We start from the raw sequence: 20602 nt of genomic DNA on the forward strand, positions 1-20602 counted from the left end.
TGGAAATGGAAGAAATTCTAAGTGTCCGCCAGGTATATTATTCTCATCTTACCTTTTTACTTGAGCATCAGCATCGACATTGGAGAGAAAGATCGGCCTATATGATTTCGACTAGTCCGCGGAATTACCTGGCCCAAGTCCATTATTTTCGATATCTCGGGTACAACCAGGGTGGAAATGCAAGAAATTCTAAGTGTCCGCCAGGTATATTATTCCCATCTTACCTTTTTGCTTGAGCATCAGCATCGACATTGGAGAGAAAGATCGGCCTATATGATTTCGAATTGTCCGCGAATTTACCTGGCCCAAGTCCATTAACCACGCGTCCGTATTATGTTCGATATCTCGGGTACAACGAGGGTGGAGATGGACGCATTCAGAGTGTCCGCCAGTTATATTATTCCCATCTTACCTTTTTGCTTGAGCATCAGCATCGACATTGGAGAGAAAGATCTGCCTATATGATTTCGAATTGTCCGCGAATTTACCTGTCCTAAGTCCATGAACCACACGTCCGTATTATTTTCGATATCTCGGGTATAACCAGGGTGGAGATGGACGCATTCAGAGTATCTGTCAGGTAAATTATTCCCATCTTACCTTTTTGCTTGAGCATCAGCATCGAAATTGGATCTTAATTCCGATATTTTGAGAGCCTTTGGTGATTTATTTCTCCTTAAGACCTCGGCTGCGAATAGCTGTTGTTTTGTATCGACTGAGAGCTTTCTTGTTCGACAAATTGCCTGCCCAGTTCATTGATGATGAGATGCAATTTCCAAAGTACCCCAACCATATATCCCTGTAAATTTAGCAGTTACAATTAGTTTAGATTAAAATATGGTTTAATTTTGTAAATAAGGTTTGTATGTAAACACTGTGTTTCATACATACATACCTATATTATTTTATATTTCTTTTGCCAACATTCTATTCAAACTCTATTTTTTTTCCATTTGATTACAGCGTTTCAAATATATGCAACCGGATTCGGAAAGTTCCATAAACCGACGAGGCGGCAGTGCTCAAAGAGATCTCACGCCAACGCAAAAGACTGGTGCAATCAAAAAGAATTCCACACTTATTGGCAGTACTCCTACAAGTAGTTCCAATACTAAAAAGAAGACTGACATAAGCCAATATTTTAAGAAATTAGATAACGGTAGTAGTAATAAGGTACTAACCACTCCAATTGCTCAGAGTGTTGCTGCCAGCGCAACGGTGTCTGAGTCGCCTGCCACACAATTCTTGAATCGGATAAACTCGAAAACTACTTCCCCATTTCGAGGGCAAACCAAGAAGGCATCGACTACAACGAAACAAGCAAACAATGTGGAAAGTTACGATGACGACGAGAGTAGAGAGTCAGCAGCAATAAGCGATATCACTAAAACTCAAAAAGTTAAAAAGGCTTTAGATTTTCTACACACCAATGGAGATCAGGATAAAGAAATTTTTGATAGTCCAAGTACCAGGACTAGACGTCGCAATAGTATTGCCACTACACCTGCTGCAATTGCTGCAAAAGATGATAATGTTTGCTCTAAACAAATCAGCGATACACCATCAAAGAGCAACCGACGTCGAACATTATTACCGGCTACTGAATTTGGATCCAAACTTAACACACCATCAAAATCAGTACCTGCAGATAGGGAAGTAACAAACAATATTGAATCTTCCATGACCCCCAGTAAAAATACTCGTCGTCGCAGTTCTATGCATACTCCCAAAAGTATGACCATGGAAACCCCTAGTAAAGGAAAACCAATACAAACCATATTGGAGGAAGATACGGTTACGCCCAGGGAAGAGAGTGTAGAAAAAAATGAAGGTAAAACTTTATATTGCACCAAGTCCATGGAAATATCAAAGGAAATGGGGGCAACAGGATTAGTAGAAGTGAACAGCACAAATAATGCTATAAAAGAAAATCAACCCAATGGCTTGAGATCTGCACGCAGGCGTACCATGTTTGGTAGTATAAATTCAGGCAATGATATTGATACCTCTAATGTCACAACCAGACAACGACCAACATGCTATAGCGTGAAACCCATTGAGGCGAACAATACAGGCACCAATGGATTTCTCTCATCTGCGACAACTTCTTCGAATAGGCGTAGAACTTTATATACCCCCAAGAAATTAAATCAAAATAATGATCCTAAAGAAAACAATGCAAGACAAGTTGACCCTCAATTATCCGATGGCCTTAATGTGACGCCCACGGCCGGTAATATGTTGGGTAAGGTGGCATGCTCCACACTTTTGGAAAGTTCGGATAAAAGCATTAAACCAATACAAACCCCGCCGGCCAATGCTATAGCGGGAAAATTATTGGAAGAGACTGAGCCTTGTGTAACCCCCTTAGTTTTTAGTTCCACCAGGCTACCCGGGAATAAAAGACGAACTATATTTGATGTTTCGATGGATATTATAACCCAACGTTTACAATGCATAAATCAATCGGCCAGACGTTCGTTGGCGCCTGCAATAAACCGGGAAGAAAAAAACGTGGACACGAATACAATTGGCAGTGGAAAATCTAACGGCAAGACCACAGAGGACTTGTCATCGAATGCCAGCAGCAACACCAACTCTGTTGAAAATAACACGGAATCGCATTCGACGCCTGTTTTAAGCAAGAAACGCAAACTGTTTGTGCCAAACGAGGTATTGACACCTCCTCCCATTTTGCCCACAAGTGCTTCAACCAAAATCAACAATACCTCGGTATCCAATACACCATTAACAAAAAATCTTTTGGAACAAAAAAATGTTACAAAGCGCCGCAGAACTTTGTTGCCTTTAACCCAGCAGACCCTATTGTCTACAACATTGGATTCGTCCCATGTTATTTCGGAACCTCCATCCCAATTGCTTAAACGGCGCAGTACTCTTGATTTTGAGCAAATCAAACAAATTCAAAATAAAGCTGAACGAAAGGATAAATGCAGCGAGGATGTTATATCAGCAACAGGTGCAGCCAACGTAGGAAAACAAAAGACACCGGTTTTAGTTTACACAAACATGCATAAAGAACAATCAGACGTCATACGAGAGGTTGGTACACAACGTTAAATGCATGACAACCCCTCCTCCTACTACTTAGTCATAGCTAGCAGGCTACAAAGTTATTTAGACACACAATACCCCCAATTATTGCTACAGACTAGAAGTCTTTTTGATATTCGCAACAAACAGAAGATAATTTGTAATGTATATCTTGAATTACATCTTTTCCTATGGTCGGTCAGGTCATTATATACATATTGAGCTCCTCTTTTTTTGTTTTTGATAATAATTGCGTTAGTACTATATACATATATATCATAAAAGACATTATTATTCCTATAAAAGCCTTTTTCTTTTAAGGAGAAATGTTTTTTGTTCTAGAATTACTAATCCAAAGTTGAAAATTTATTAATTTCCCAGTTACTCTTTCTTTGAAAGATATTAATGTCAACTATTGTAGAACAGTTGAAATTGGTAAAAAAAAGTCAAAACTTCTTTGCCCCGAAAAAAACCAATTTCCAACTTAATTCCTTAGGGACGAACCTATGCAAGTATGGTTGGTAGAAGGAGGCCATAATAATAAAATGGCGAAACCCATGCAGTTATGTTTGCCCTACACAGAAAAGAGAGAGATAAAAAAATTCTGGTGATTGGCGAACTCATGACCATTGGAAATTTAATTCTCCAAGTTCGCTGTCAGCGCAAATATCGAGATACTCTTAGGAAAACAATCTACAAACCCCGGTAGCCGAGTTGGTAGCGTGGTTGGATTGCCAGTGAAGGGGTCGTGGGTTTGATTCCCACCAGAAGCCTTGGTCTGTCGCTACTGTGCTATCACAATGGACTTAAAAATTGGAATTCCTTAGGGACGAACCTATGCAAGTATGGTTGGTAGAAGAAGTCCATAATAATAAAATGGCGAAACCCATGCAGTTATGTTTGCCCTACACAAAAAAAAAGAGAGGTTAAAAAAATTCTGGTGATTGGCGAACTCATGACCATTGGAAATTTAATTCTCCAAGTTCGCTGTCAGCGCAAATATCGAGATACTCTTAGGAAAAAAATTTACAAAGGAAAAAAAACTATGTGTGATATGTACGAGGAGGTTTGGTAGGTGAGAATGAGAGAACGGTTTAAATGCAATTTTTATTGATTACTAGCTGAACCGGGCCCGCTCCGCTGCGCCTTCTTGTACTTTACATAGGACAAAATTTTCCTTTGAATATTAATTTTTGACAATTTAAGAGTTTTTAGTGAAATATCATGCTACGAAAATATTGGGTTGCCCAAAAAGTAATTGCGGATTTTTCATATAGTCGGCGTTGAAAAATTTTTTCACAGCTTGTGACTCTGTAATTGCATTCTTTCTTCAGTCAGTTATCAGCTGTTACTTTTAGCTTGCTTTAGAAAAAAAGTGTAAAAAAGTATATTTGATTAAAGTTCATTCTAAGTTTTATTAAAAATGCATTTACTATCTTTTAAAAAATCCGCAATTACTTTTTGGGCAACCCAATAGTATATCGCTTGACTAACAGTTTAACAATATAAATGCCCTTATCTGAATCCCATATGATCTTTATTGGTCAACGAATTTAAGTTTGGATGTAAGGTGTACTCCATTCTTAAAATACTTTCTTTCAGCCCGATATTCTGATGATGTCTGATTTAGGGGTGTTTTCGGGGGAGAGGTCGTACCCCAGACACTTGGCCCTGAAAAATATCAGCATTGTGCTCTTCTCTCAAATGCCCCATATTTCCATTGTTTTAAGTGGATTTTCCAGGATGAGGCGTCCCCCAAACACATGGTCCTAAAATTTGTTATCAAATTCGTTTTCTAATCTCAAATACCTTTCATTTGGGTCACACATATTGGCATGGTCGAAAAATTTTTACACTTTGGGGGTGTTTTGGGGAAGATGTGATGCCCTAAATACATGGTCCTACATTTGGATATAAAATTCGTATTCTACTCCCAAATATCTTGAGCCCCATATTGCGATGCTCAGTAAATAATTGCTACTTTGGAGTATTTTGGGAAAAGGGTAGGCCCCCAGAAAATTGGTCCCGAAAGTTGGTATCAATTCTTGCTCTACCCGCCAATACCTTTCATTTAAGCTCCACGTTGAAATGATCGGTAAATAGGCCTGATTTAGGGGTGTTTTGGGGAGGGGGTAGTCCCCAAACAGGTGGCCACCCTAAAAAAATATATCTGCAACCCTATATTGCCATTGGCCTCAAAATTTGATATCAAATTCGTTTCCTATTTAAGTGTTGTTATGGTGGCAGGACGTCCACTAGACAGTTGGTCCCGAATGTTGATATCAGATTCATGGTAGGTCTACTCCCAAATACCTTTCATTTGAGTCCCATTTTTCCATAGTCGGCAAACATTACCGGGGGGGTGTGTTGGGGGATGGGCGGCCACTCAGTGATTTGGATTTGAAAATATATATCAGATACGTGTTCTACTCTAAAATACCTCCTATTTGAGCCTCATATTGCAATGGTCAGCAAGTATTTCCTATTTGAGTGGTGTTGTGGGGATGGGATGACCCCATAGACACTTTTCCCGAATATCGATATCATATTTGTGCTTTACTTCCAAAGACCTTTCATTTGAGCCCCATATTGGTATGGTCGTAAATTTGTCCTCTTTGGGGGATGTTCTCGGGGATGGGCGGTCCCCCAAATACTTGGTCCCACATCTGGATATCAGATTCGTACACTACACTCAAACACCTTTTATTTAAGCCCCATATTGCCATGGTCTGTAAATAAGTCCTATTTTGGGGAAGGGGTGGATCTCCAGAAACTTAGTTCCACATTTGGATATCAGATTCATATTTTACTCCTTTTACCTTTCATTTGAGTCCTGTCATGGTTTTTAATAGCCGAGTACGAACGGAGTGCCGCATAGTACCTCACAAATGTTGCCAGTATTAGGAGGGGAAAGCCAAAGTTGAAAATTTTTTTTGGCATAGTACCTCACACATGTTGCCGGCATTAGGAGGGGAAAACCACCGCTGAAAATATAGGAGGGGAAAACCACCGCTCAAATTTTTTTCTGACATAGTACCTCACTCATGCAGCCGGCATTAGGAGGAGAAAACCACCGCTGAAAATATGTTCTGATGGTCTCGGCAGGATTCGAACTCAGGCGTTCAGCGTCATAGGCGGCTCGAAATAGGCAAGAGTTTGGCAAACCTTCATCCACGTACAGATTGCCACCTCTCCAATGCCTCCGCATTGACAATCCCCTGTACTATGGGCGACAAATGTCACGTAGACTAGACCGGCGACTGGTTTGCTGGCGGTGGAGTAGTCCTTGCTGATATATTTATCCACCTTCTGATTTCCCGGAATATAATCGGGAAATATTATCCCTATGTCATAAGCTAAAAGTTTAGTCACGGAATCCAAAAATTCCGCCATACCCTTTTATCATTCCGTTCGCGATTTCAAGGCGCTCAGAGCCATCCATAACTTCCGGAATTTCATTTGCACATTGCACTTGTCCGACAATTTCACCCACATGCCGGTTTCGGGTGACTGCGCGTATACCCGCAATACCATCCCTGATCCCAAACTTGGAGCCATCGGTGCCACGTAGTCCAAAACCCTTATCGGTCTATCCATCGCATCCTAAGTATCAAATTTGGATTTAGCTTCCATATATATGTTCGTCCTATTTGGACTAAAATTACAATGCACGAAGGTTTCTCTTATTAGTCGCGACATTATTAGCGAATTTTTTTTTTCTGCTTTAATTATTGAGAGGTATTATATATTTCGGATCGTCGTAAAATTCGAAGACGATTTAATAATGTCCGTGTGTCTGTCCGTCTGTCCCTCCGTTTGTTGTAATCACTCTACAGGCTTCAAAAATTGAGATATTGAGCTGAAATTTAGCACAGATACGTCTTTTTGATGCACGCTGGTTAAGTTCTTGAACGGGCCAAATCGGACCATATTTGGGTATAGCTGCTGTATAAATCGATTTTTATTTTTCATCCGATTTTGCTGAAATTTTAAACAGTGAGTAGTTTTAGGCCTCCCGACATCTGACCAAAATATGGTTCAGGTCTGACTATATTTAGATATAGTTACCATATAGAACGACCTGCCGATAAAGGATCTGAAGCCCATTAAAGCTTTATTTATTGCCCAATTTCGCTGAAATTCAAAACGGTGTGTTATTTTAAGCCTCTCGACATCTGACCTATGTAAGGTTCAGATCGGGCTTTATTTAGATATAGCTGCCATATAGACCGATCTCCCGATAAAAGGTCTAAAGCCCATAAAAGTTTTATTTTTTAACCGATTTCGTTGAATTTTGAAACAGTGAATAATTTCAGGCCTCTCAACTTCGAACCTAAATATGATTCAGATTGGACTATATTTAGATATAGCTGTCATATAGACCGATCTGCCGATAAAGGGTCTGAAGCCCATAAAAGCTTTATATTTTTAACCGATTTCGTTAAAATTTGAAATAGGAGGCAGTTTTAAGCGTCCCAATATAGGACCCAAATATAGTTCAGATCGGACTATATTTAGATATAGCTGCCATATAGACCGATCTGCCGATAAAGGGTCTGAAGCCCATAAAAGCTTTATTTTTTATCCGATTTTGCTGAAATTTAAAACAGTGAGTAGTTTAGGGCCTACGAGCATCTGACCCAAATATGGTTCAGATCGGAATATATTTAGATATAGCTGCCATATAGACCGATTTCCCGATAAAGGGTCTGAAGCCCATAAAAGCTTTTTTTTTATCCGATTTTGCTGAAATTTAAAACAGTGAGCAGTTTTAAGCGTCCCAATATAGGACCCAAATATGGTTTTGATCCGACTATATTTAGATATAGCTGCCATATAGACCGATCTCCCGATAAAGGGTCTGAAGCCCATAACAGCATTATTTTTTATCCAATTGAAACTGAAATTTGAAACAATAAGTAGTTCCAGACCACCCGCCATCCGACCCAAATATGGTAAATATAGGACTAAATACAGTCCTATAGCTGTCATATAGACCGATATGCCGGTTAAAGGTCTGAAGCTCATAAAAGCTTTATTTATTATTCGATTTTGTTGAAATTTGAAATACAAAATTTAACAGTGACTTATATTTATAAGACCACTCAATGTCTGTGCCAAATTTGGATGCTTAATTTATCCAATTTTCACTGGATTGTGACGAAAGGGGGTTTACCCCCGAGGTGGTGGGTATCCAAAGTTCGGGCCGGCCGAACTTAATGCCTTTTTACTTGTTTTTCTAATCTTGTTTATGTTAATTTTTTTTAGCGATCTTTAGGCATGAAATTACTTTTCAAATGTAAATTTTACTAGACACCAATGGTCTTTTACTTTGTTGAGTCAATGTAAAAGTAGTATAGCTAGTCTGAGGTATTCATGGTATTCTTTAATGTTATTCCCTTTTCTTGTTAATATTTCTGTGTTTCCATACCAACTATTGAAATAGATTTTTAATGCAATCGCAATGTTATCAAAAACAAATATGTTGTTATAAGAACTTTAATAGATTTTTTTAATAAAATTTAAATGTGAACGAACAGATTTGTGTTCTAGCTTTCTATTATTATATTACTATTATAATGTTTAAAAAATCACCATATTTATTTTTTTCCTATACAAATAATTGAAGTTGTTGTTAATAGTTTCTTTAAAACTCATGAAATGATTCTATTTTCCTTTATTCAAATTGTTCATTTAATAATACCTATTTAGTTGTAGTCAATCACCACCATCATAATATAAAAATAAAGCAAAAAAAAACAAAAAACAAGACAAAACTCTTCTAACTTAAATGGGTTTGAATATCCCACTGTTTTTATTGCGTGCCTAAAACTATGCTATGATGTTTAATAGCAATTATTTTTGGCTGTTTCGGTTTTAAGGTAACCAGCAATAAATGTTCTTTACTTCACATGGCATACTCATATTTTTACTTTTTTCCTTAATAATCAATCAATTACTAACTTCCATGCAATTAGAGAAAGTTTTACCTGCTTTCAATCATCTAACAAAATCATTTTAATTTTATCTTCCCGAAATTTATTATTGGTTTGTAATTTTTGTTTTTCTTCTTTTTTTTTGTTTGTTTTCCTTATTAAAGGTTGTTGATAAATTGAGTGTATTTAGCCTTGAGCAAACCGTAACAGACAATACCACGCACTTGGTGACCTTAGAGGCCAGAAGAACCATGAATCTTTTGCGAGCTATTGCTCGAGGACTGTGGATAGTGAATTACAATTGGATCTTAGATTCACAGAAAGCTGGTGAATGGCTAGCAGAGGAACCTTATGAGCTGAGAGATTTTTCGAGGGCAGTAGAGGTAAGATTTACAATATAGAACTGCCCACAACAAAATTAATTATGATTTTCCCGATTGGTTAAAAAACATATTGCTATCTAGGGATTTGGGAACATACAAAGTTGTGTTCAAAATAATAGGAGTGTACTCCTCTAAAACACAAAATTTAATTTTTTTAAATATTTTTTATTTAATTAAAGTTGCAATAATTTAAAATATTTCATTAAGTAATTGTTTCCCAAAAATTTGCAGTTCAAAATAATGGAAGCATCGATACATAGCCCAATGCTTTGAAAGTAAATGGCGCATAAGTTGAATATTAATAAATTAAAACTTTATTATCTCTGTGCCTAGAGTAATAGCCTCATTTTTTTATGTCTTCGGCACATCTTTGTTGCATGAAGTCTGCATAAGATCCTGCTTTTACTTTACAGGGTGATCCCATGATACCCTTAAGCGGATTTTGTTAAAAAACTGTTGGGTTGCCCAAAAAGTAATTGCGGATTTTTCATATAGTTGGCGTTGAAAAATTTTTAACAGCTTGTGACTCTGTAATTGCATTCTTTCTTCTGTCAGTTATCAGCTGTTACTTTTAGCTTGCTTTAGAAAAAAAGTGTAAAAAAGTATATTTGATTAAAGTTCATTCTAAGTTTTATCAAAAATGCATTTACTTTCTTTTAAAAAAAATCCGCAACTACTTTTTCGGCAACCCAATATGTTTGTGGCAAATTTTTAATTGTATTTAATTTTCTTCTTTTAGACCAATAATAATAAATGGCCATATTTTCTTATTATAGATATGTCGATCTGAACGCCAAGCCTTTGGTGACCACTACAAGTGTGAAATTTTTCGTGATCTTGGTCCTTTCTATATCTCTGTACGCTGTTACCCAGTCACAAAAGATGATTTGTGTGAATTGATAACCCTGTGCGGAGGACGTTTAGCCCTGAGTCGGAACAAAGCTCGATACATTATTGGCGATACCAGTCACACATTACCGGATAAAACTTACGTAACCCCTTATTGGATACTGGATAGCATTACCCAAATGCAATTGATGAAAATTCACAAATATTTGTGTCCCAAGCCTAACGAACGTCCTGCCCCATGTTCGCCTGTTGCAATGGTAAAGACACAAACATAAGGAAGGGAATTTAAAAAGAATTGCAATATTTCCGTACACAAAAGGAAGTGAAGAGCAATAAGAATTGTTCATTAAATATTAAAAGTTGATCAAATACAATTTTCAATTGGGACTAATAATTTGGAATAGATTACATAGTACTTTAAAGTTTTTTATTTTATATTGAAAAATGTTTTATATACAATTTTTTATTGTAGATTTTTATAACGTTCTTAAAAAAAATAAATAAAATTTTTATTCGTGTGAGAGATAGTTTCTACTTGGATTTTTTTATTTATTTTATTTGCATTATGTAATTCGAAACCAGATGACGCCGATTTGAACATATTACATTGAACTACTCTTATGTTGAAAAAATATTTTTTTTTTGTTTAAAGATAATAAAAAAAAAATCAAAAAATAAAAATCCCAACTATAAAATTGTAAAAGAATCATTGAGAAGCTACTCAGTTATTAAAACGTCCCAGGAAGTGCTAATTCTTTGGCACAAGGGCCCAATGTTTGCAAGGATACAGGTACAGGTACATCTTCAACTAGAGATGACTATGTTAATATTTTGATAGACAGTCTATCTATTATAGTGACCATAGATTGCAAAAATGTTAATATCCGATTATAGCGGTGACGAGGATATCTCCGAATGGACATGTCGGGTACGCTCAGGATTAACCGGACTATTGGGGATAATAGGAGAAAGTACACATACTTTTAAAGCGTAAGCAATTTTTTTGCAAATCTGAAGTATACGAGGAAATTTATTTCCCGTTTTCAGAAGTCTAAATAATCCCATTGCAGCCAGTTGTACGTACCACATTGACCCGATGGAGTTCTTCATCGACAACGGCTGCCGCCTCAGTGTATAACATACTGCTACCACAACAAGAACAACTGAAGTCTAAAGCTCCCAATGCCACGAGGCATCATTTTTTGTGTAAATAATTTTTTGGGGTCGATTTTGCAGCCCAACGTAAGTTCAGTTGCGTTGACAAAGTGCAAATAATTTATAAAAATTTCCATCGCTGTATTGAATTGCATCTTTTTTTACAAAAATTTCTTAGAATCCGAATGTTTAAAACTCTGATAAAAATGTTATGCTAATTTTATTTCATGGTTTTATATCCGAGCAACGCAACTATGGTTGAATTGTAATCCATAATCAACGTATATATGTTTGATCTGTCTGAAGTCTAAAGCTCCCAATGCAACGAGGTATCATTTTTTGTGTAAATAATTTTTTTGGGTCGATTTTCCAGACCAACCCAAGTTCAGTTGCGTTGACAAAGTGCAAATATGGAATAAAAATTCCCATCGCTGTTTTGAATTGAATCTTTTTTTGCAAATTTCTTAGAAGCTGAACATCAAAAACATACAAATTTTATGCTAATTTTATTTCATAGTTTTATCTTCGGGCAACGCAACTATGGTTGAAAAAAGTAATCCACAATCGACGTATATATGTTTGATCTGTCTGATCCGTATGACCATATTTATGTGTCTGTTTGTTGATATCACACTATCTTCTCCAAAAATTAAATTAACTTACCAAAGTAATCGATGCATCCCGAAAAACGGCAGTTTGATTGAGTTGCAATCCATAATCGTGATCAGTTCGATCCGCCTGACCACATACAGCTCCGTGCACCTATTTATTTAGGGACAGCTGGCTAACTGCCAATCCCACGACTCAATCTGGCCAACTCTTCTGTTACTTGCTCTTACTTTTTTAACTTTTATTATTATAACACTAATCTCACTACAACTGAATTGATTTGACCTTCACAAACCCATTTTAGGGGACTTTTCTCACCAAATTTTCAATCGTGCGCAAAATTAAGGACACAAAAGCTTTTTCCGAATAATCGATTAAATTTATAAAAAAATATAATTTGAAGCAAAACCATTGTTATTGATAACTGCTTCACATCTGCGAGGCATTGAGTTCACCAAATTTTCACACCACACTCGTTGGAATGGAATCCAGACTTTCGTGGTTTCGTAGTACAAAACATAAACATTTTTGGATTTTCAAGAGCACAACTTTCGACTTGACGACTTCTCATAAGTTCTCAATGGGATTTAGATTAGGACTACTTGATGGCCAATCCAGCACGCTTGCCGAATTGTCCACATTCCATTGCTTTACATGACGGGAGGTATGCTTTGGTTCATTATCCTGCTGAAATATCGTCGACATATGGCAACATTGTGTCTTTTAGAATAACACCTTCAATTTTATGCAAAGGTCCAACAACGCGTGATGACATAAATAGCACCCCAAAGCATAATAGATCCTCCTCTGTGTTTGAGTGTGGCCCGAGTGTTCTATGGATTGTACTCAGCACACTTTGAGTGGTGAACGTATTTGTTTACCATCAGGGGAGACTGTTTATCTTGATGTCATCCAAAAATATTAACATTTTCCATTCCAGTGCAGTGGTAGTATTTTTTGCAAACGCCAATCGACGTTTTCGTTTTCTCGCCGACAGTAAAGGCTTTTTCCGGGAAATTCCTCCAAATAATCCTGCCTCCCGCAAACGACGTCTTACAGTGTCTACTGAGGGTTTACAGTCATTTTTTATCGAAAACTGAAAAGGTGGGATGCGTCCAGAGAGATCTTGGTCTGAGTCGAGTGGATCTGGCTGGGCAGTTAAACAGGTGACGTGTGGTCCCCGGTTACAATCGGGAGACGGCTGCATCGTAATTGAGCCAAAATTAGTCTGAGGCCAAATTCTCGCATCCGTTATCGAGCGAATTATTTTCGAAGATTAATATCGTTCCGTAAGTACAAATTGGATCATGACGACCGTAATTTTTCAAAAATGTATCTATTTTGGGGGAAAAAATCGATCCGCCGAAAATATTTTGCTATCTCAAAGGAAATTTTCTAATTTCTTGAAAATAAACGAAAATTGGTTATTTACAATAGGTAAATTGCTGCGGGCAAAAACTCGCACATTTCTATTCGATAAAGAATGCCATAATCCAAAAAATGCGAAACTCGTTCGTAATAAGCCGATTGCGGACGTGAGAACTGAGGAGACAGCCCGTCGCAGTTCGAAAAGCGGCATTTTGACAGATCTTAATATTATACCACTGCGTGTCACAAAGCTGACAAGACAACACTTGCACTGCATAACTTACCGCAGACCGAACAATTGTGTCTTCCCATTGTTATTTGCGTAATTAGAACGCCAAGCACTACAAAAGAAGTAGTCGTAAAGTCCACTTCAGAAATCAGGAAAACAAATACAACCTTTTATTAAGTTGACAAGAACCAAAATCACTGTCCTTAATTTCTTGCACGATCGTCTTTTTCACTTTTTAAAGAAACCACATGCGTATAGCAACGTAACGGTAAATTCAGTGTGGCCAATGACGAAAATTAAAAAGCAGCTGTTCAGCCAAACCTAACAATGTGAAAACGTTGCGTTTTTTCTATTGCATGAGTTGAATTTTTTTTTAAATTCAGCATCCCGCGGCATTATCCCTAAATAGTTTCACGGAGCTGTATTTGTGTATCTGTTTGTTGATATCACACTATCCTCTGCAAAAATTTAATTAACTTACAAAATTTACTGATGCATCCCAAAAAATTGCAATTTGGTATGGTTTATGGGCTGGTGGGACCACTTTATCATCAAAGGCAATCTATATTGAAACTTGATTCTCTTATATTTTTTTTTGTCCCAGTTAGCTGAGTTGGATTTGGTTGATGTGTGGTTTCAACAAGACGGTGCCTCATGTCATACAGCTCGAGACAATGGACATATTAAAGAATTAATTTGGGAAACAGTTTGTCTCTCGAATTGGCACTGTGAGTCGTTCGGCAAGATCATGTGAGGTCGTTGTTGTATGTGGACGTCTAACACAATTGAAGGCTTAGCGTGCAAACAGAGTGCGCGCTGAAAGCCTCGCCGAGATTGTAAGTGCGATAAAACTGGTTACATACAAGTCTATAAAAATAAGTTTATGCCGCGGGCAAATTTTACATAAGTTATTTTTAAAAAGTAAATAACAAAGGCCAATTTATCGATTCCAATCAAATTTGGCGAAAACAATTAGTATGCCAGTTAATGGCATCCCACTTTTTTTTTAAGAATACTATGAAGCTTATGGATTGCAACCCAACTTCAGTTGAGTTGCCAAATTTGTAATATAAATTTCCATTTCTTTATTAAATTGCGTTCAAAAAGCTGATGTTGATGGTATTCCGGTTGTTTTCATCAAATTTGACAGTTGTATTCATCTTAGCAAAATTTTAAAAATGTTCGTCTTCGACAACCTTAATACCACTTAGTAACAATGTAAATATAATACACATAACGGTGAATATCTCGTGTACATACGTATAGACAGTGTCTTTCAAAGACACCTCTCCTGCTGACATGACCTCCAGGGTGAGGGGTTGCATTTTCGTAGAAAAAGTTCAATAACCTGCACAGCCAACATGTGTCTTCATTCCATTCTCTCTCCTTCTCTCTTGTAACCACACTTGTTGCATCATACAAACCATTCAACAAGAGCTAGTACGACGACTAGCCTCCCACACAACGCATGTACGTACAGACACACGTTATTTTAGTTTTGCATCTTTATTCGACCATTAGAAATAAGCAAAATACAATATTTTTAGTTAATCTTGAATATTTATACAAAGAAATAAAATCTGTGTAACAAGTATTTTCTTCCAGTTCTTTGCTATGTGAGATAAATGCTGTAGTATTTGTTTTTCAACAGAACACTGCGTTTTAGGAGTTGTGTATGTAGTTTGTACTTCGGTTGTGTAACGCCATGTGTGGGAGTTTATTTTGTTTCTTTGTACTTTCGTTGACAATGTGTGGATTTCTGCAAGTGGAAAAGACGGCACTAGAAAGGTAACGGGCAGGCAAAGAAATTAGCCAATGCTTTGCTGAACCTTTCCAGCGACCATCAAAATGCTTATCTGGCAATAGAACGAAAAAACAAGCAACTAAAAACGGCAAGCCAAATCAACAAAAAGAACCAAAGCGAATAATCGAAACGAAGCTAATAAAAACAAAGGAAAAGAAAACTCCTAATCTACTACTCTTCTTTCTCATCACCAAATCCAGATCCAGAACAATCCAACCAAACTTCATTTAGGGAAAATCAATTCATTGTCAAGTTTTTTTTTTTGGAAAAATATAAATAGAGAAGTTTGTATTTGTTGTATTTAAAAAATTTTTATAGACTAAAACACATGTATGTGTTATAAGTTTTTTTTATGACATTTTCACAAGTTCATATTTGTGTTTAGATTTTTTTTAAGTTGAGTAGGCGTAGTCACAGGTTGTTTAATAATGTTTTAGGGTTTCTTCTTTTATTTACGAGTAGTAGAGATGGAATGAATTCCAACATAAGGTAATTATAAAAAAGGATTATTACAAATAATAATAAAATTATAAAGTAATTAAATACATAGAAGACTTAAATGCTGCTTGCTTGGAGCTCTTGCGCATAAAGAAAGAATGGATGAAGCTTCCTCAGAAGTTCGTTGCTATGGGAGCACCACATCCATATTGCCAAGCCCCAAAAACGCACCGCGCTTAGTGTAGGTAGTAGTATCTATGGATGCGAAGTCCCCATACACCTTACGGAGAGAAAATGTGGGAGGAGAACAACAGCATTCGTTTCCTGCGAAACTCTTTGCGATGGAAGCAGTTAAACTTTTCTTTAACCATTAGAATTAGCTTATGCTGGAACATCTTTACGTTGCTGGTTGTGGTGGTGGTGGAAGTTGTAGATGCGGTACCTCTATTTGTATTGTTGTTGCTGCTACTTGTTGTTGGTAATAATAAAGGATTGGAAAAGATGCAATTAACTGATTGTTGGTTTAGCAACAAATGATGGTTGTTGTTGGTGCAGTTTGATTGTTCAGTGTAAAGCAGCTACTTCTTGCCCTTGGTGGCCTTTTCAGCGGCCTTGGTAACTTTACCACCGGAGGCATCCTTGAAGTTGACAGCCTTGATGACACCGACAGCGACAGTTTGTCTCATGTCACGAACGGCGAAACGACCCAATGGGGGGAATTCTTGGAAGGATTCAACGCACAAGGGCTTGGAGGGGACCAAGTTGACGATGGCAGCATCACCAGACTTGATGAATTTAGGGTTTTCTTCAGTGGTCTTACCGGAACGACGATCGACCTTCTCCTTGATTTCGGCGAATTTGCAAGCAATGTGGGCGGTGTGACAATCCAAGACGGGAGTGTAACCATTGCAGATTTGACCAGGGTGGTTCAACACAATAACTTGGGCGGTGAAATCAGCAGCACCTCTGGGAGGAGCGGCCTTGGAGTCACCAGCGACATAACCACGACGCAATTCCTTGACGGAGACGTTCTTAACGTTGAAACCGACGTTGTCACCGGGAACGGCTTCGGTCAAAGCTTCGTGATGCATTTCAACGGACTTGACTTCAGTGGTGATGTTAGCTGGGGCAAAGACAACAACGGTACCGGGCTTCAAGACACCAGTTTCGACACGACCGACGGGTACTGTGCCGATACCACCGATTTTGTACACATCCTGCAAGGGCAAACGCAGAGGCTTGTCTGTGGGACGGGTTGGGGGCAAGATGGCGTCCAAGGCTTCGATGAGGGTCTTGCCTTCAGCGTTGCCTTCCTTACGTTCAACCTTCCAGCCCTTGAACCAGTTCATGTTGGTGGATGGTTCCAACATGTTATCACCGTGCCAGCCGGAAATTGGAACGAAAGCAACAGCAGCGGGATTGTAACCGATCTTCTTGATGTAAGAGGAGACTTCCTTCTTGATTTCTTCATAACGAGCCTCGCTGTATGGTGGTTCAGAGGAATCCATCTTGTTGACACCAACGATCAATTGCTTGACACCCAAGGTGAAGGCCAACAAGGCGTGTTCACGAGTTTGACCGTTCTTGGAGATACCAGCTTCGAATTCACCAGTACCGGCAGCAACAATCAACACAGCGCAATCAGCTTGAGAGGTACCAGTGATCATGTTCTTGATGAAATCTCTGTGACCAGGGGCGTCAATAATGGTGACGTAGTACTTGGCAGTTTCGAATTTCCACAAAGCAATATCGATGGTGATACCACGCTCACGTTCGGCCTTCAATTTATCCAAAACCCAGGCGTACTTGAAGGAACCCTTACCCATTTCTTGGGCTTCCTTTTCGAACTTCTCAATGGTACGCTTGTCGATACCACCGCATTTGTAGATCAAGTGACCGGTGGTGGTAGATTTACCAGAATCGACGTGGCCAATGACGACAATGTTAATATGAGTCTTTTCCTTACCCATGGCTGTTGGATTGGCTTACGAGCTGGATGTTTGCATGTTTTTTGGGTTGGTGTGATGTGTACAGAGGGCAAAACATGTGTTTGGATTTTGTGTTGATTTGGATCATAATTATTACAGGTGAGGTTGAGTAGGATCGAACGAACAACAAGCAGGTGATTTTGGTTTGTAAAATACATGAAAAGGAAAAAATATGGGGGAAAAACAAATTTGTTAGCGATTTCGTTTGGGATAGCGTTAAATTTACTACAAGAGGGGTATAATTCGCTCAAACAAAAAAAAAATATTTCTGGAAACTTTACTTTTAAGGGATTTAAAAGGAAAAAAAAACTATTCAAAAAAATTATTGGTAAATTGGGGGTGTAGAAAGCAAGATTAGAGGTTTTCTACACAAGTACAAAAAATACACATAACCTCAAACTTATCGAGAAAAACGTGTTTGCAGAAAACCACGTTTTTATCTTCCGCCGAACGTTAATCTGTTTTTTAGGTTATTATAGCGCGGCACACAAACATGAAAATGTGTTTGGAATAGAAAAAAAATAATCATGCAGAAAATAAAATTTTATTTAATAATTTTCCAGAATATATATTTTTGCTCAAGCAATTTTTTGAGATTTTTTATTTCAGTGGGTTTTGGTATTTATGTTTTCCTCATAGGTCTCAGTAGCAGAACTAGACAATTTAGTCATCATATGTAAAAGATCTCAAGAAAATTGCAAACAATTGAAGCAATTAAAAAAAATTAAGCAATTCGCACATACACACAAGTTAGGTTAAACACCGGGGCGGTGGGAGCAGAGGTGTTCAAAGTTTGTGGGGGGGGGTCAGCCACTAAACAAAATCCCACGGCATGAGTAAGCAGCGCACCAATGAAATGAAATTTCCAGAAGTTGTGAAACTCAGTGGCATGGTATCTATCTATAATACGTATATACATTTATTTTTACACACGAACGAATGCATGTGAAGAAGTAACGAAATGGCGAGACAGAAAAAATGAGGTCGCAGTGAAATGGCAGCAGCAGCAGCATTTGAAAATATTAAAGAATTTGTTGTAATGCCGGATATAAATCATATGCCGGCAAATAATACGTTGTTATACACAAAAAGAGACCATATAAAATGGCGTCATGTGTGTGTGTGAGTGAGTATGAACAATGACTTTTCCAACGTCATTATGGTGTTCGGCTTTTTAAGCCTCAACGACGATCGTTGAAATTCTTTCGAGCACCTAGAAACACGATGCTGCTGGCTGGCTGCTTGACTGGTTACTTGCCATCGGAGGGGAATGTGAACACGCCATCTTGGAAAACGAAACGTGTTTCCCAGATTGCCAAGAAAATGCAAGGAGATTGACCCATCATTTCTTTGCCAAGATAAAATAAGTCGTTATTGGGCTTTGTTGCCAAGCCAAGAAACAAAATGAATAAAGAATTTAAACTTTCTCTTGCAATGCAGACACACACACACATATGTATATACACAAAAAAGAGAATGTAGAAATTTGAACTTTAGATGACGCCATCTTTAAAACATAACCTAAACTGTTTTTTCAAAAAAAATATTGATAAAAGAATGTCACTTTAATTTGGCCACAATAGTTGGGTAAAAAGAACTTCTGGCTATCTCCGACTCATATCCCCCGATGAATTGAATGTTATAATACGTATTGCAATCTGAAAAATCACTGGCGGCATATGTTAACAAAAAAAATTACAATTATAACACAAAGTGGGTGTGGTTTTAAAAAAAAAGATCAATTAAAAATTGGTGAACTCACAAAACTATTGCACTAAAATGCAATTCAATTAATACTAATAACTTTTAACAAATGTAAACCATATTTTATAACGAAATGCCACGTGCTTTTTACACACAGTTGGTAATTTCCCCATCTTCTGTTCCATTCACCAATCGCTTCGAACTTTTTTTTCTCACACTCATTGTATTCTTTTTTTGAACACATATTTATGTTAAAACAAATTGTTTATAATTAAAGCCGCTTTGTTTACTTCACTTGGTTTTTATCGTTGTGTAAATTGCTTAACTTTTTTTCTCTCTTAATTTATCGTTGCACTACAAACACTTGCACAATTAACTTACTTTCCAAATAAATTGAACCGAGAAATCACAAAGTCTATGCTAATCCGGCAAAAGACCTGAACAAAGTGAACGAGGCACAAGTTGCAGCGAAACGACAAACCTCGGCTAGAAGCACGCCACGTCAAATATGTAATTACGCCCAATTAACTACGACCAACTTCGTTGTACAAGTGTAATAACGACTGAATTTTTTATATTGGTATGTTGTCGACACTGCTAAATTGCTCAATGCGGATAGATGTGCCAACGGGTCGTTCACACTTTCTGTCTAAATGCCGGTTTTAATGCTGTCACTACACTAGGTCTGTCGCGTACGCACAGCCTTTACTCTCTTTTGCTATTTATTCGAATTAACAGCTTCATAAAACAGGTGTTCAATGCTGCAAATTTTTACTGGTAAAAAACCTCCAGCAGAAATTTGCAAGCTCTCCATTTCCGATGGCTGTATAAACAGCAAGTGGAAAGGCCTCAAAACATTGGAAATGTCAAAATGTGCCTATTAGTGACGAAAGTGGCAAAAAGAAATTTTATTGGCAACGCTTGACATTATTGTCGGCATATTTTTTGTTTTATTGGTTTCAATGGTTCGTTTTTTCTTTTATTTACTTGTGAAAAAATAATAAAACCATAAGTGCAGATAGAAAAACGTCTTTTGGTATGGAAATAAAAACCAAATATAACTGTCAAATTCCGCTCGCGGAACA

General features: G+C 37.6%; 2 protein-coding genes and 1 non-coding gene across 4 annotated transcripts in view; 1 reads left to right on the top strand and 2 right to left on the bottom strand.

Moving 5' to 3' along the window:
* LOC106094171 (microcephalin) overlaps positions 1-10756 on the top strand; it is a 55890-nt gene extending 45134 nt beyond the window's left edge. The window contains exons 5-7 of one of the 2 annotated variants that reach the window (XM_013261373.2): positions 964-3063; positions 9155-9373; positions 10150-10756. In XM_013261373.2, coding sequence (XP_013116827.2) covers positions 964-3063; positions 9155-9373; positions 10150-10497 — 2667 coding nt within the window. In that variant the 3' untranslated portion in view covers positions 10498-10756. The remainder of the gene's footprint in view (positions 1-963; positions 3064-9154; positions 9374-10149) is intronic. The other variant, XM_013261380.2, reaches the window with a different exon arrangement.
* Positions 10757-15805: 5049 nt separating this feature from the next.
* Positions 15806-20007, bottom strand: LOC106094101 (elongation factor 1-alpha 1). The gene is made up of 2 exons (XM_013261290.2): positions 19899-20007; positions 15806-17817 (listed from the first exon to the last, which is right to left on the bottom strand). Exon 2 carries the CDS (start codon positions 17793-17795, stop codon positions 16404-16406), a length of 1392 nt encoding a protein of 463 aa, XP_013116744.1. The 5' UTR covers positions 17796-17817; positions 19899-20007; the 3' UTR covers positions 15806-16403.
* On the bottom strand, positions 18416-18492 carry LOC131998199 (small nucleolar RNA snR61/Z1/Z11). Its single transcript, XR_009398651.1, has one exon. It is a non-coding gene; the product is annotated as a small nucleolar RNA snR61/Z1/Z11 (small nucleolar RNA).
* Positions 20008-20602: the final 595 nt, after the last annotated feature.

The sequence above is a fragment of the Stomoxys calcitrans genome, chromosome 5 (genome assembly GCF_963082655.1).
Source record: "Stomoxys calcitrans chromosome 5, idStoCalc2.1, whole genome shotgun sequence".
Classification (NCBI taxonomy): Eukaryota; Metazoa; Arthropoda; class Insecta; order Diptera; family Muscidae; genus Stomoxys; species Stomoxys calcitrans.